The sequence below is a fragment of the Sciurus vulgaris genome, assembly GCF_902686455.1.
Source record: "Sciurus vulgaris genome assembly, chromosome: 14".
NCBI lineage: Eukaryota > Metazoa > Chordata > Mammalia > Rodentia > Sciuridae > Sciurus > Sciurus vulgaris.
Genome location: NC_136475.1, coordinates 57023956 through 57041661, shown reverse-complemented (window position 1 = coordinate 57041661; position 17706 = coordinate 57023956). Strand labels below are relative to the sequence as shown.

At 35.7% G+C, this 17706-nt stretch overlaps 1 protein-coding gene across 36 annotated transcripts in view; it reads right to left on the bottom strand.

The window, feature by feature from the left end:
* NRXN1 (neurexin 1) overlaps positions 1-17706 on the bottom strand; it is a 1087847-nt gene that overhangs the window by 37169 nt on the left and 1032972 nt on the right. For 24 of the 36 annotated variants that reach the window (XM_079110028.1, XM_079110037.1, XM_079110043.1 and 21 more), the window contains one exon: positions 13194-13281. In XM_079110028.1, the coding sequence (XP_078966154.1) occupies positions 13194-13281 (88 nt within the window). The remainder of the gene's footprint in view (positions 1-13193; positions 13282-17706) is intronic. The other 12 variants (XM_079110040.1, XM_079110060.1, XM_079110046.1 and 9 more) reach the window with 1 other exon arrangement.

The following is a 17706-nucleotide window of genomic DNA, read 5'->3' as shown; positions in this document are numbered from 1 at the left end:
CTAAGTATCACATGGGAACGAATGCTAGGCACAGATGAACTTATGTGCCTACATGATAGAAACAGGCTGCTGCCTCAACTGGCACCACATGGGAAGGAGAGGCCATGGCCAACTATGCCTTGTATAATTTGGGTGGACACTGAAAATGAACAGAGAAACATACACGTTCTTCCCTTGTCTCTGAGGGAAGCCATAGCATTATGCCATTTACAGAATCCTGTTCTTCAGTTATCCAGTGTGTCCATAGCTTAGTTGCTTTGCCTGCAGGTTCATTGAACTTTTTACGTGGTAAAAGCGTCCCTCAGATTTTATAAGAACCCTGGAAAGCATCATAATGTTTACTAAGTACAAGGTGGTGCCTACTGTTCTTGTGGCACTTCATTGTCTGCTCACAGCTACTACTCAAATGTAATCTTCCATATTTTTCAAAATAAGTTATCAATAATAACAATATTGCTGTCCCTACATCCCACACATACCAAGTTCTATCTCCATGGTTTTGTTCATAGGGTCTTTTTCCTCCTTCTTGTCTAATTAGTATTTACCCCTCAAGACTTAGTTTAAGTGTTCCATCTTTTGTGAAGTTTTCTCTAGAATCTTCCCTCCTCCTGTCAATGAATATACAGTGAGCTATGGTTATGTTACAGGGACAGGATGGTATAGCATATAGTCAAGTGCACAGGACATATGCCCTCACAGACTGTGAAATATAGCAAGGTGAAGAGACGACAACAAAGAATCACACAGTTAAATATAAAGTAATGGCTGGGAGATGCATGATGGTGGAAAACTGGAGGCACCACACAGCAGTGGGATCGAGGCTTATGGTTGACACTAGGGAGTCAGAAGTGGGCAGGAGTGGCTACTAATAAGGAAGAACAAAATGTGGCATGACCATGAGGAAGGGAAAGAGTTTAATTTTCAGAAACCAAACAAGAGCCAGAGTGGCTGCAGCATAGTGAGTTTAGAGGAAGAGCGAGAAGAAATTTGAAAGTGGATATGGAATTTATCACCCAGATTGTAGGCCATGGAATGAGGTCATATGTGAAAACATTGGCACATTTGACTCCATGAATAATAATTTTACAGAGGTATTACAACCAAAGTGAAAGTGCAGATGAGAAAGGAAGGGAAAAAATGTTTGTAATGCCATGACAGCCCAAGAGGAAATACCTCACAGAGCATACACCAATTGACATAGAAAAATACAAACAACCCAGTAGATGTATCTGTGCAAAATACACAGAGACACGATGTGAAGAAGATGTGAATACTGCTAAGAATATGATTTTTTCATTTGTTTTTAGGAAGTAATCCAATAACCAGGACAAAATTAAAAGTGAATAAATTCACTATATATTACATCACCCATATTGGTATGTATTCTATGTTATAATAAAATCTTACTGAGATATTACCTTTCTGTTATTTTTTCTTCTTTTCAGACTTGATTATTAGTCCTTTGACAGTTTCCTGTGACTCTAATTCTCTTTCTTACCAATTTCTCTATCTTCCAAACTCTAATGAAAATTGAACAAAGTGTAGTTTCTTAACTGATTAGAGAAAAAGATTTTTGTAAGCTGATAAATGTGCAGGGGGTAAAATGTGGTGAATGTTACCCTCTAAGAAAGTGTGAGAGATCTTCGACTTCAAATTTTTAGCAAAGGGGACTAGGGAGTGGGCGAAACACTGGTGATAATATTTTAGATTCTTTATAAAATATTTTTACTTCAATACTTCCCTAACTCCCACCCTAACCCTCCGTGATCTCTTACATAAAAGAGGTAATTATGTTATTTATATTATTAAACTAGAAGTTACTTCTCCTGTGCTCGAGAACTGGAATCAATATGTATTAATGCAAATATCGTTATCTGTTTTCTCTATTCTTCCAAATAATCTACTGCTGGATCCCAATGACTAAAGTCACTAAATTATTTCAGGTGAACCAGGTCAACAGTCTTCAGTTTTCATTTGGGTTCCTCATTTATATCAACATATCTGACATCCACAGGGCTACAAAGTTTGATAGTAAACTTTGAGCTCTTTTTATCAATTCAAGAGAGTAGTCACGGAAGTTTCTAGGGTACTTTTCAGTCCTGTTGCTAAAGGAATGAGTTAAGAAGGGTCTTTCATCAGTCAAGTCAAACTTTCCATAATTGTCAGGCAGAAGAAAAAATCATATAGGCAAGAGCTGAGAAAATCAGTTTCCAGGCTAGGGAGTCCAGAGAGTCTGTATGTGTTTTTCATCAAAATGTATTACATTTCAGAAAATGCAAGAAGAGCTATATATGGAAATGTAGATGATACTCTTTATTACTTATTTTTACTCAACTTTGCTTCTTGATAGCAAAATAGGCTTACCTTCCTGGGAGCTCATCAACTACAACAGCCAGAAACACTTAGACCTAGAAATCATTTTTTCTCAAGACATTTCACTTTCATACAAGTAGAAAAATTTGAACACTTTGTCTTATACAAAAACAGGGGATGCACTTCAAGGAAACCTCATGGCTTAGAATCAGGAATTTTGGGAGAACCTGGTTTATAGTAAGATAAAATTATACCATGTTATAGCTAGAGTAATGTGTGCTATGTGTGTATACAAGCATGTATGTGTGTATGTACCAGCAAATACAAAAGAACCTCTTTACTTCTCTCACTGAGTTGCTAAAGTTGTCTTTTTCCCCTCTCACTTCATGAATTTGTAGGTATGGATAGATTTCTGACAATTTCTACAGAAGATTTCACAATACCTTGGGATTAACTTAAATATATTGCATTAGCAAAATCCTCTTTCTTTACTTCCTCCCAGAAATAACATGGACTTTAGTTTATTAGATATTTCTAACATTACTTACCAACTGCTGCTCAATACAGCTATGTGATTTCTGACTCACTGCAATGCGTACATTTCTTTTCTTATTTTACTAAGTTAACAACCTTTGCTTTTACTAATTATATTATATGATAGGCTCTGGGTTGAGAGCAATACACACCTTATCAAGTTTATTACTCAAATACCACAGTTAGGTGGTATAGGTATTCTCATTACTTTACAGGAAAGGAAACTGAGTCTCAAAGTAGTTAGGTTATTTAGGCTTCTAGTGGCACAGATAAAATTTAAACCCAGATCTATCTACAGCTATTTGAGTTTCATACATTCCATGTATCTACATTTATGACTGCAGAGTATTATTATTATTATTATTGGAATTTCCTATTTTATCCCAACGGGAAAGAAGTTAACACTTTAGGCTTCTTTTCTAAGCAGCTGTGCATTTCTGCCCCTTCAAGTTACATTCCACTTCACCTCTTACCATTTATCTGTCCTTTGCTATAGGAGTTTGCACTCCCACTGAATCTTAGAAAAGCAGTACAGAGAGGAAAAAGAATATGGGATTGACACTAGATTCTTGTCCAGGCACTGCACCTAACTTGCTGAGTGACAGTTGGCAATTCCTTACCCTTTGTTAGCATTTCTTCATCAAAAACTCGATGGTAACATTTATATTATTTATCTCCTAGGGTCACTGGGAGGATCAGGTCAGATTGGACAATAAATACGCAAGTGCTCTGAAAAGGATAAAGGTCTTTATAAAAACCTCCACAATGATGGTCTGATTACTTTCCCTGTGTCTTTCACACAAAAGGTACTGAATCTGCAGTTGTCATTAGACAATTCTGTAACACATAATGCATACCATGGCTTGGTCAGCTGTGGCAGGGACTTTCAAGGACATTATCTCTGTGGGGGTAAGTATATTTGAGGGCTTCCCTTTCATGAATGGAAGTCTTGTGAGTTGAGGTGGCAGAAAGGACCATTTACAACGCAGGGCATGCTGTTCTAGGCCATTAATTGCGGTGCTGCATGTGAAGTGTTTCTGTTTATCTGTGAAACATTCTGTCTTTAATGGATCAGTGCTTTCTGGCTTCTATGGTTGGGAGTGAATTAAATTTCTCCCTCTTTCAAATTTTTATTATGATAGTTTATGTTTTATATGTCATGAAATCAATCATCTAAGACTATTCTTTGGTAATAGCTGATGATATGGTTTATTATCTTGGAAGTAATAACTCTTATGGTTAGGTTTTAGAGTTTCTAAAATTGTTAAGTCAATTCTTTTTCCCTTCCTTCCCTGCTCTGAAATTTCATGGTGTGCTCTGGATGAAGCCCAGGGTGGAGTTCCTACTGCACTGTTTTCAATGGGGCAGTTTTCCTGATTTAAAACTGGATCTATTCATTTTGGGTTATCATCTTTATATTCCTGTCATGAAGATATTGCCATCTCAATTTTCTTTTGTAAAAGGGAAAAGATGATATTCTATTTGGTGCAAGTGCAAAGTGCGATAGCTAAGGTGAAAGACGATACAGCTTCTCCTCTGAGCCCATTAGAGGGAAGGCTGTCACGCCTAGAATTAGGAATATGGAAGACAAGACATCCATCATGGGGTGGGGCTATTGCATGGGTAGTTATGTCCAGTAAGTCATGCTGCCCAGAGTGTTCCTGAGTGCCGTGACAGAAAGGGTAAGGGGATTATCAGAGCAAGTGGGACAGCTGATCATTCCTTGCCTGAAATGCTTGGTGGGGCAGAGCCCTCAGTTTGTTTCTACCAGAAAAAAGAATAGCAAATACACATGCTTCCCCCCACCATAGCAACTGAAATATAAGCAGCTTAAGTCACTGTTCCTGTCTCACTAAGTACACAGTGGTTACTGAGAAAAATTTTATACTGACAGAAATTCACAGTACTTTGTAAAACATTATAGATGCTAAGGTGCCAATGACTAATATTTCCCTTCTTTATTTCAATTTCTTTTATGGTTTATTCCTTAGCTTAGAACTAATGAAAATCTCATTTACATTATCAAAGTTTCCATGTGGCAGACTGTATGCTAAGTGCACTTCAGGATTCCTCTCATTTTTATCAGCACCACAATGGCATGAGGATTGGACATGATTCATGTCATTTTGCATATGCAAAAATTCAGACATACAGAGGTTCTGACTGCACAGCAGGGGAATGAGCTTGGATTTGAACTCAGTCACCCTGGCTTCCCAAGTTTACTCAATGGAACAAAAAGACTACAGTGGGCTCATACATGTGGCTCCTCTTTCTCCTAGGTTTGTTTATTTCTTTGTTTATGTGGCTCTGGTGGTACTGGCAACTCTAACGTATCATATTTTTAACCTGGAAAAATAATAAAGGATTCTTGCCTTTCTTATTTTATAGTGCCAAGCTTCTTATAACAGCCTGTGGATGAGTTAGGAGCTACTAATGATGACAGTGATCTCATCAAGGAGTCAGTGAGTTGAGATGAGACCTGGGGGCTAAAGCCAAATGTAGCATTTGCTGTTCCTTGGGGCACATATGGTAACAATGAAAGCATATTGGTTCTTTGTGGAGGCAGCGTGCCCTGTGGAGTGGAACACAGAATATGCTGCCTTACCTCTGATAGCATCCGAGGAAATGTAATTAATAAGGTAGAAAGAAAACTCCACAGGAACCAATTTCATTATCAAAACAGGTATTTGACACGACTTGCAACAGAATGGGACTTCATTCTTTTTGGATTTTAGGTTTTAATAAAAGATAGACTTACCCTATATTTTTCAGAACCTATACTACATTTCTCCTTTCAAGGTTGGTGAATATTTTAGAGCATGAAAAAGTATCCCATTGTCTCCCTCCAAAGCACAACAGGACGTGTGTCACATTTTAGAAAGGCTTTTATGGTACTTTAGCATTTTCTAATGAAGATATAATGTGAAACATGTTATTAATGCTTTAAGACTGGACTCATACAGGCTGCTTATAAATTTAATCTGTACTCACTACTGAACAGGTTTTTCTGTGACTGTAAGAGAGTTCTGGATTAGCTTCCATCTATTTTTTAAACATTCAAATAAATGTGTACTCTAACTCAGCAAACTCACATGATAATTATTATAATAAGATATTTTAATAAAGCCCACTCTCTCTAACACTAAAAGGGGCTGTGCTCATCGTTCACTCATATCAAACCTGCATGTGTTATGAGGAACCAGCACAGAATAATTCATACACTGGAATAAAACTTATGCTGGTAGCAGCAACTTCTCTACCTATTATGAGGTTCATCATGCTTATTTGTTAAACCTGAGTATGTGCCTGACACTCTGCCAAGCACTGTGTATGCATATTCTTTTTTTCAATCTCATAGTAACCACATTCTTTTCACTTTACCAGCTAAGAAATTGAGCATTAAAAATGTTAAATAGCTTCCCCATGACCAGGAAAGAATTGCCTCTCAAACCAGTTCTATTTCAGACCTGGTCATAACTAGTATTCACATCCTGTTTTGTACTCCAATTACTACAAAGTGTTGTTAAAAACTTTCCTAAAGTGTAATGGAAATCCATCCATCCCATTATATTGTACAAAAGAAATCCAAAAAGCACATTAGGTTCAAAATAGTTCAGGTTAAATAAAATTTGCTATATTTTGAAAAAAAAAAAAAAAAAAAAGTTATTCTGTTTGTTCTTTTGTTTTCTGCTATTCTCCCAGTTGGAACTGATTTTGGTGGATGAAAACTGGTTGCTGGGAAATTTGACCTCAGGCTGACCTAACTGGAGATAGACCTTCTTCCTGTTTCTAGGTTTCTAGTCTTCCCTTAGAGCATTTGTACTTCCAAATTCTTCCTCTGTTCTTTTGATATATAAATATTTTTAAAACTTCTTTCCAGTGTTATAAACCAAGACAATAGATATGATATATATATGTGTACATGTAAATTTACACATATAAATATATATGATATGTGTGTATATATAATATATATACATGCACATACATATATGTATACACACATATATATATTTACATATATCATGTATACATGTTTATATATGTAAATTTTATCCTCCAGTATGTTACATCATACATAATATATATGTACATATATATAGTTTATATATATAATATGCTATATATCACACACGTGCATACACACACAAACATATATATATATAAATCTATATATATGATGTAACACACTGGATTGGGAATTTTATTTTTATAAATATATTTATAAAGTTCCCAAATCAGTATGTTACATCCTAAAAGTCAGCTTCTGCATCACTGACCAAATTCCAGATATCCATCCTGAATGAGGAGCTGGGATCTTGGAACTGACTCTGACCTATTACTCAGGATATGCTCTCATGTTCCCAAATATGGAACACTTATTAGTGCTGTTTTTCTGACTGCAGTTCAAAATCATTCTTTTTATAGCAATGTGTTGGCTATTATGGGCTAATGAAACTAACTTTTAAATAACTACATAATAAGTACCCCAAAATTAAATATAGAACAAAATTATCTTCTAGTTGGGTTCTAAAAAAATATGATCTAATAAGTGATATATTCCTTTAAATGATTGAGATTACTTATTTAATGAAAAGATGCACCTTGTTCAATATACATATCTTTATTCCTAATGTGGTTAATGGGATCATTCAATAGAAATCCTTTGATCTTTTCTCAAAATAGCACAGTGGAAAACCACTCAAAATTGCATGGTAATTGCAGTAAATTTACCCTAATGAAGAGTAATACATGTAAGGGAACTTTTACCATCAAATTTAAATTCATGAAATGGAATTACTTAAATGAACATCTTAAAAATTGATCCTATAGTTGTGAGGTACCTGAATTTTAGAGAAATAACTTTCTACATTCCAAGAAATTAAAAGCCCACCTTTTCTAAAGTATACAGCCTACTAGCTCTCTCATTTTACACTAAGTAAATTAATCTCTCTGAATCTTCTTAACTATGAAGATAATTTATAATTTTGGAAAATAGTGAAATAGAATACTGCTTGTAAAGAGCAAACAACGGCAGTGAGCAGACTAAATCCTCCCTAACTTCAAGTCTTTCAGGTGATGGATTGCTACCCATGATCTGAACCCTGGTCAATGTGATGTAACAATGCACAATCTGCAGCCGTCTTCAGTTGCTGGCCCCATCTCTCCATCTCCTCTGACTCAGCTAATGTTTATAAGGTGCCCCCCAAAATGGATGATCCCTCCCTCTCTTTTCCTGCAACTAACCAGATATTTTATTGTTCCACTGAGCTTTTCTTTTCCTAGTTTGACAAAAGTTTAATTGATCTGAAAGGGGCCCACTCTCTTATTAGCTACCTTCCCCCATATAAGTGCAAAAAGAATTGACACTTTACTCTTAGCATTGTAAATCTAAGAGGAAATTGTCTTCCCTGAATAGGGCCCCCAGGAAACAGGAAACCAAACCTGTTCTTTACAACAAATAACAAATTGGAGTTATTCATTAGGAAGCTCTTGCACCAAAGAGGGTCATTATTTTCACTTAAGATTTTGAATATCAACATAAAAATCACCCCTTCCAAACTTCTCTAAGGGTTTTGAGAAAGGCTTCCACTTAGAAGAAGGCCCCAAAGAAAGACACACTGATGTGTGTGATTAAAGGCCATCTGGGAACTCAAGTGGTTTTGATTGCCATTTTGTGAATTTACTAAGTGAATCTAAAATGCAAGGTTTCAAAGCAATCTGTTCTACAAAGACTTATGTTCATGCAAAATAAAAAGGAATCTTGGAATATATATATATATATTTCTGAAACACAAATAATAACAGGAAACACTCATATAACAGTTATTCTAAGCAAGGTATTGTTCTTCAACATGCCTTCCATATGTTGATCCATTCATTCCAACAACCACACCTCTTGGCAGAGGGAAAAGCACAAAAGGTGTAAGTGTTTTTGACGCAAAGTGTGGAGAAAAGGTCATTCATCTGTCAGGTGTGCAGGCAGCTCACACCAGGAGTTTTAGGACAGTGACCTGGAGGTTGCTTGCTTTCTATCTGTGACTAAGAGTTGGGGTTCAGTTAGCTCTCCTAAATTGCAGAGCCACCCTTTCATAACCTAAAACACTGCTTGTACGAATGTGCAGTTATCATGCAAGGCGAACTGCAGGACAGTGCAGCTAGAATCAAACATAATTGAGTTCCATGTGTTCCCACCCAGGGGGTTGTCCCTGATCTAGTTTCAACATGTACAGTTCCCATCAGGAGGCCTGAGTGGTTTTATCAGTTGCCCACCAATTTTCAGCCAGGAAAAGAAACAGCATTACATAAAGAGTAAAAATAGCTTGAATATTATTTTTATATGACTGAGTTGGGAAAAAGGAAAGCTGTCATTTATGTTCTACCTTATGCCAAACACTGCAATAAGTGCCTTAAGTATATTCATTCTAATTCTTGCAACACCTCTGAAAATAAGTGATATTTTGATGTCATAGGTGAGGAACCAGAAAACCAGAAAGAATAACTAAGATGGCATCTAGAGTAGAATAAAGAAAAATCCCTTGTTAGAATCCAACTCAAGGTATAAATTCCGTTTTTACCTCTTTGGTTAGCACAGCAGTGGATGTACACCAGGACTCAATAATACTTATCAATGATGAGACTGATGACTAAATGCACAGCTCCCCTCTTTGTTAAGAGTCCTGGGTGGAAGGTAACTCAAAATTATCAAAAATTTAATAAAAGGTGTAACTTATAAATACTCAAGATAATCCTGGATCTTTTGTTTGTTTGTTTGTTCTATTAACAGTCTTAGGAAGGCATCTAAATAATGAACATTTGCAGAGGAAAAACTATTTCTGAAGGTGGGGAGGGTCCAAGAGATTAGAAAACATTCATGTGTAAATCCTCATGGAAGGTGAAGTACCTAGAAGACTGGGTGATTCACTTATTAAGGTAACTGTGCATCTCTTTAGAAAAATCTGCTTTCACTTGCTGAAGGAATCACAAATGTACATAGCAGACGTGCATTTCTCACATGTCTCAATATGTTACTTTTCTAAAAAGTCAGTTTCCCAGAATTTGACCTGCTGATATCTGAAATGCTTTTCCTCAAGATACATCCAGTGGCATTCAAAGCCTAATAAAATCAGCAATTATAATTATTGATAATATTATTTTATATTTGTATTCAGACAACTAGTAAGCAGGAAATAGATTTAAGAAAAACAGTTCATTCACAAAGAAAGACCCGTAGGAGGGGCATCCTAATGTGAAACAATATTCGTATTCAAACGGAATAAAAAATAAACACACATTCCTAAATGATAGGTGGAAAATAGGAAAGTCATAAAAAATAAGACCTGGAGAGATAAATTCACAAGTCAAGCTTGCAGTGATTGAGTACACCATGTAAAAGAATCTGAAGTTCTTGCTTTAATAGGAATGGATGAGTTAAAAACTAAAGAGCGAGGAAGGAAATGCTAAAGGAGAGGATAAGAAGTTATACCAGGCTTGGTCTGAGAGTATTAAGGTAGCTGTCATTAGATGGAGTCAGGAAGTTTGTCTTGTGTTTTGGGTAAAAGACTTTGGTGCAATAGAAAAGAATTACACTTCCAGAACAAGTCCCCATGGAGGGAGCAAACAAACAGGGTTCCTCCTTCATGGAATGTACCTTTCGGTGGGGGTTGCAAGCTATACATTAGTGAACCAGGGACAGGTAAGTAAACAGGATGATTTCAGGCACTGAGAGATGTGGTAAAGAAGAAAGGGAAGCAAAATCATCTGAAGCGTGGATACTGCAAGCTCCTACTCACCTTCCATTGTGTTATGATATCTAACAAAGCAGAAAAAGCCAGGGGAAAGAAGAGGAGTAGAGGAAGACAAAGGGATTCTGTCTGTCTCCTCTGCTCCATCTCCTTTTCTTCTTCCCCCACCATCCTGTTCTCCTGTGAACAGCAGAAACAATGGACCAGTCTCTGAGAAATGGTTAGTGAGACCTATAAGCAAGGGCTAGAATAACTGGGCCATTTAGTTCAAGAAGAAAGAAAAAGCGACAATTTAAAGTGCAATTAGAGTCCTTGCACTGGATTTACTGGGTACTTAAGTTACAGACTATGTAAAGAAAATGATAGTCCATTCGGATACAGGAAAAGTGGGAAACAGATCACTGAAAATCAGCAAGAATCGTGATCAGTAAGAACCTATGCAGTTTTCACCACTGTTTGAACACTATTAAAATGCTAAAAAAAAAAAAAAAAAAAAAAACACTAGTTGGGAAAACAAAAATTACACACTTCTATACAAACAAACACCAGATATTATTGAAATAATTCAAGTTGGAGGATCCTCAGAGAAAATGAGATACAAAAGAAAAATGTCTTGGTGTGCTGGATTAGCAGCAGAAAGGGTATGTGAGCTTAAGAGAAATGGGGAAAGGGAATGTAAAGGTGAAAGAAGACAGAGAGATGGGAGACAATATTTGACAAAAAGCAATTGCTGAAATCCTTATTTATTTATTTATTTATTTATTAGCATCGAGAGAGTCGTAAGAATACCAATAAAAACAAAGGCAGGATCTTGGCCAAGAGACCCAGGATGGTGTCATAAGGTGCCTGTATCTGTCCATACAACTAAGAGGGACTAGTTGCTAAAATTGATGAGTGGGGTATTGAATGGATGATCACCAGAGATCTAACAGTTACACAGGACAGGTGATGCCAGAGCTGACAGTCTTGACTGAGGGGTGGAGCCTAGGAAGAAGGGTGGGAGCACACTCGTACCCACCCTTGCTGAGAGGGGGCTTCTGCACTCCTCACTGAAGGGCAGCTGCTCTCTAAGTGTTTGCATCAGTAGCTACAGTCAACGGGGAGAAATGACAATCAAAAAGAGATGCATTCATCTGTTGAAGGGCACCTAGGTTGGCTCCATAGCTTAGCTATTGTGAATTGTGCTGCTATAAACATTGATGTGGCTGTGTTAAGGTTGTATGTTGATTTTAAATCCTTTGAGCCTATCATGCTAAGTGAAATAAGCCAATCCCCCCAAAAAAACCAAAGGTCAAATGTTTTCTCTAATATGTGGAAGCTAACCCACAATAACAGTGGGGGTGAGGGAGAAAAGAATAGGAGTTCAGTAGATCAGACAAAGGGGAATGAAGAAAAGGGAGGGGTGATGAGAAAAAATCTGACATAATTTTCCTATATACATATATAAATACATCACAGTGACTCTCAACATGGTGTATATCCACAAAAATGGGATCCTAGTTAGAACAAAATATATTCCATACTTGTATAATTATGTCAAAATGGATTTCACTATCATGTATAACTAAAAAGAACAAATTTTTTTTAAAAAAAGAGATGCAGCTGTACATCCTGAAACATTTTATTCAATATTTTAGAATAATAGGTTTACTTTAAAGTGGTACTTTCATAAGAATGTAAATATGTCATTTTATTGTGACATACAGGTCTCCTGTGGCTCTAGGTGACATCTATGGAGATCATGAACTAGCAGACAGAGGCTAGTTCATATCTTCTACAGTCATTTTGTTAACACAAACAAGAGAATAACCGAATTTCAAGAAACAACGCTTTGACAAAGAAAACTAATATGAGTGACCTCAATACTTGGAATTGTCAACATATGGACTCAAATCTAGACTGTGATTCATTCATTTTCAGGATCCACAGCCTGCATATAAGGCACAAGGGCTATATGGAAAGTGTTTATACATCAGTCACATCAGATGAGATGCAAACATATCATAAAGAAGAAGGAGAAATTATGCATCATCTACAAGTAAAATGCATCCATTTGAATTTCAGGGAACCGTGGCAAGATTCAAATATTTCTCTATTAAATCCACCAAGGACTGTACCTGCGGTATGCTACTACCACAATACTCTCACTTCCAAAATTCAGAAATACACCATTTGAGGTAATTTGCTGGCAGAGTGAATGGTGGGTATGTTTTGTCAGTACAAAGGTCAAATAATTTTGCACAATGCACTGCAATTTTTTAGCCTTAAAATTTTAATATAAGTGACCCAAAGGAAAGTCCATTATACTGTTACACACAGAAATTATGCTGTAAGCTATTGGAAAATGAACTGCAAGGTAGCAACCCTGTATGCTGTCCCCCACTACTTTTTCTGAAATACATAATCTTGATGGGTTTTGTTTTTTAACATTTAAAAAAATAAATACAGGAAAATTTGTCCTTGTAAAAAGTAAGGACCATAATCGAATGCACCATTATATGGTGGGGTAGCCTTCTATACATAAAGGGACAGTTCTAGGAATGTGACATGCAACAAAGAATTACAGTGAAGCAAGGAAGTAAGAAAAAAAAGTGGACTAACCTAACCCACCTGAGCTCGGCTCACAGGGGTCAATGTCCTCATCATCACTGGGACACTCTGCTGAGGCCACAAGGATGTCATCTGTAGTCTGCAAAAGAATCACAATCAGAAGATTAATTTAAGGGATCCTCACATATTGTCTTCTCTTTGTCTCACTGACAAGTGAAACACGATTTGTGTTTACCTTACAGGTTGAGAAACCAAATTCATTATTTCCCTTCCCAAAAACACAAAGTTTAAATTCACAAACTTATTTTTAGATCTCTCATGAAACTATCTGCATGTGTGTGAAAACTTGCTTACACCTTAATTACATGAGGATGTAGAAAGGGTGATGGCCAACTTGTAGACTCACATCCATTCAAATGCAGAGAAAAGCTACATGCAGTAGAGTATAGATGTTTAAAACAAGCTGGCAGGAACAGATGATCTGAAATTTATTACAGCCCTGGAGTGCTACAATGTATGCATCAGTGGGCTTTATGTAGTACTTGTGCTTGGCTTCCTAAAAGCAGAGCAACCATAACCTTTTACATTCACGACCAGGTAGAGTTTGATAAATCTTTGAGATGTAGCCTGTCATTATTAGGAAACACAGATTAAGAGAAGAATTGCATATATCTCTCACTGATGCAAAAAAGGGAAGCAAATATAGTCCATTTAAGATACTTTTCATTTGTGTTACGCTTCACATTCAAATCTCATTTTTGCAGTGTTCAGATAGCAGGTATTGTTCCCCCCTTGTCCTTTACATCATTAAGGTGTCATAATAAATGAAAAGTGTATTTTGAGTAGTGGGGGAGAGGTGACCGCTTCCTCTGTGACATTCTAGTTGCTTCATTGCACTTACAGCAAAAAAGATAACTATCGCTGTAATAAAAAGCAGAGTGTAAATCCTAGCAGTTAGTCACATAATCAACACATTGACAAGCACCAAAGGTTGTTCTTTACTGCCACTTACAGCAGCGATAAACTCAGGAGAGTTATTGCATGGAATTTGTGAAGGTTTACATCAGATTTGACTGATGTGAAAGTAAAACAGAGAGATTCCAAGGTACAAAGAGAAAAATACCTCATTACATCTGCTAAGGATTAAGGAGATTTGAATTTCTTAGAGGAGATTCAGAATTGCAACATGGAAGCAGTCCTCATTTAAACATGGAATTAAAATAATATAGGTGTTATTTCAAAGAAAAAGCAGAAATATGGTATGACTTACTTTCACGAAAGGGGTCCCTAATATTGTCAGGGATAAGGTATAAATAAATACATTTTAAGAAAGTTGTAGCAGTTTCAAAAATGGATCCAAGGGGTAATGGAATTTCATGTCACATATTAGGTTTAAAATCTTTCAAGCACAGGATCATTAATTTAGAATGCAGAATTTGTTCAGACCCTAATACTTCACAATATAGTTGTAAATAAATATAAGCCATTAAGTAGCTTTAAATAGCATTTTGAGATCAGTTTATTTTATTCTGATCTTATATCTTCTGAGAGTTTCCAGATTCATTCATTTTGCTGTTGTTATTTTAAAAGAAGTCCAAAATATTGAATTTCCTGAAAGTATACCTGTTAACAGTGAAAACTATCAGCAAGTGGCATTGTAGTCATAAGGTCTCTCTCATTAAAGAAGGTTTTAAAAGGGAGAGAATCCTTTTCCTCTTGGCACAAGCTCATCATGCAGGCTAACATCCAAACTGAAGTGATAATGACAAGTTATTGGATTATGTGATCATGCAGGGCAATTGTTCCAATACATCCCTGAGCTGATAATCAGCTTTTTTCTAGGATCAACTTTTGTGGAAAACTACCTTTATTCTCAACCACAGTGGATATTCTTTCAAACTAATTAAAATTAAATTAACTAATTCAAGATAATTTTTCATTTTTCTTGAGGAGTTTTAATATAATAGATGCAATCAATTATGCATTAATTATGATCTTGTAATATTCTTGTTAGGTGGACAGGAATGTGAATAAGTGCTTTAAACCAGTGGTTTTCATCTAAACAGCCATATTGTCGCTTTTCCCCTCTGCCACGTGGAGGAACCTTTGGCAACATTTAGAGATATTAAGGTTATTAGGCTGAGGTGATGGTGTGGGTCTGTTACTTTTGTATCAAGTAGGCAGAGACTAGAGACCTTGCTAAAATAACCTTAAATGCTCTAACACTACAGCTCTAACAGCAAAGAATTATTTGCCCTAAGATGTCAATATGTCAGAGTTAAAAACAAAAACAAACAAACAAAAACCTGCTATAGATGTTTAAGAACTACTCTGTGATATATTTTTCTCATTGAAAAAATGAAGACTATAGCTCTGGGCCTTGTGGCACACACTTGTAATCCCAGTGACTCTGGAGGCTGAGGCAGGAGGATCACAAGTTCAAAACCAGCCTTAGCAATTTACCAAGGTCTTAAAGCAACTTAGTGAGACATGTCTCAAAATAGAATAAAATGCTAGGAATGTGGTTCAGTGGTTAAGTGTCCCTGTGTTCAATCCCTGGTACAAAAAAAAAAAAAAAAAAAAAAAAAAAAAAAAAAAAAAAAAAAATTAAATTACTACATGAAAGTACCTAGAATAGAATCCCACTGCAAATGATCATTTAAAAATTCCAATATTATCAACATTGTCTTTAACGTTCTATGAAGGGAGCACCATTTTAATTATATCATTTCCATCTTTATAAATAATATAAACAATATAATTTTATATTTTAAACCAAAAGTTGTACATATGAATTATTTTCAACTTGAGGGCTCCTATTAGTATTGATAAAGATACAGTTGCTATATACTTTGTTGAAATAAACTTCCATCTTTTGCAGCCCCCCAGGTTCAAATTGTTACTTAAGCAAGCATCAAATAAACATGCTTCTTGACATAAATTCATGACCTAGAAATGTGTGAGTTGGTGGAAACTGATTCATGGAAGGCTAAATTATTTAGGCAATATAAATTTTAAAAAAATTAAAGCTATTTTCCTTTGGAACAATTCCATAACAATCAGAAAATTTTGAGATGTTGTTACCTTTCACAAAATACAGATCCAGAATAATAAAAGATGTCATACAATAGTACCTTCTACAGAACGCTTATGTTAGGAAAAAAATCACTATTCCTTTCTGTAAAGCTATATTTTAGTTTTTAATGTATTTTTCTGGCATAATAAATATACATTATTGATTTATACATATTTATTTCATTCATAAATTTAAAACTGAGAAACAATCCTGTGAATAAAAGATCTTAAATCAATTGATGCTTTGGCAGAAATCATCACACTATGAAAAATCAGAAAGTGGCTCAATATAAGGAAAAAAGATAAAATCAGAAAGTAGTTCAAGTGTAGGAAAAAAAATCAAATTTCATTTTGAGGTGAAATTAATTGAGCAATTTTTTTAGCTAAAGCTGTGTAATTTAAATTTAATTCACTGTGGTTGGAGATGTCTTTCTAGGACTTACTGTTGTGAGAATGGTAGGAAAAAATTTAAATTCATCACATTAATCAATTCTATTCTTTAGTATACTTTTCCCTGATGTTTATAACCTTTGTCAGAGCAGAGACAACCTGCTGTAAGAGATAGAGGTTGATCAAGTGAAAGAATTAGCTTTACATAACAGTCCATTTAAGTAAGTGTTTCTAACTGTGCATTTAACCACTCAGAGGTCAAACGACCATGCTGATCTTCCCTGATTCAGAGTGGTCTGTGTATGCATCTGGCAAGCATCTGTTCTTGTTTAAAATGTCTACTGAAGCAAGTCTCTCTACCTTTAGAGGGAAAAAAATGACTCGAATATGATTCAAGAAAGAAAGGCACTGAAACTTTATCAGGTTCTGCATACAAGCACTAACATTTGGGGAAAACATATTCTGGATAAGAGAGAAAGGATGTTTTCAATGCACAAAGCTAGACCAATTGCCTTAATACTCAGGGGTAATATGGAAAGAGTATTTGGTAGGATAGAAACTACAGAAATGCTGATATGTTACTCTTCTCACACAGAGACATGAGTCTCCCTTCACTCATCTGTAGTAATGGGATTTGCTGTATATACACATGCTTCCACTTAAAATACAACCCAACTGCATATCTGTGTGGTTAAAAATACATGATATAAGAATGGCTAAATGCAGCCTGTAATATTATAACCCTGAAAACAATAGCATTCCTAGACTTTATTTCTGATGATAAAAAGCCATGCTGAAGACAGATGCATTCCAGTGAAGATACCTGCTAGAAAACTTGACCAGAAAGACAACTCTGTGAAGAGAAGAACAAATTCAAACTGCAACAGAATGTTCACTGTGAATGTATTTACACAAAGAAATTTTTGAATTTTGTAAAACTTTAATTGAAACTTTATTTCTAAACAGTAAGTCTACTTATAGACATCCAAAATAATACATACACATACATAGATATTACACACGGGTGTATGTATGAATATGTGTATGTGTGTGTGTGTGTGTGTGTGTGTGTGTATGTGTGTGTGTCTGTATACACACA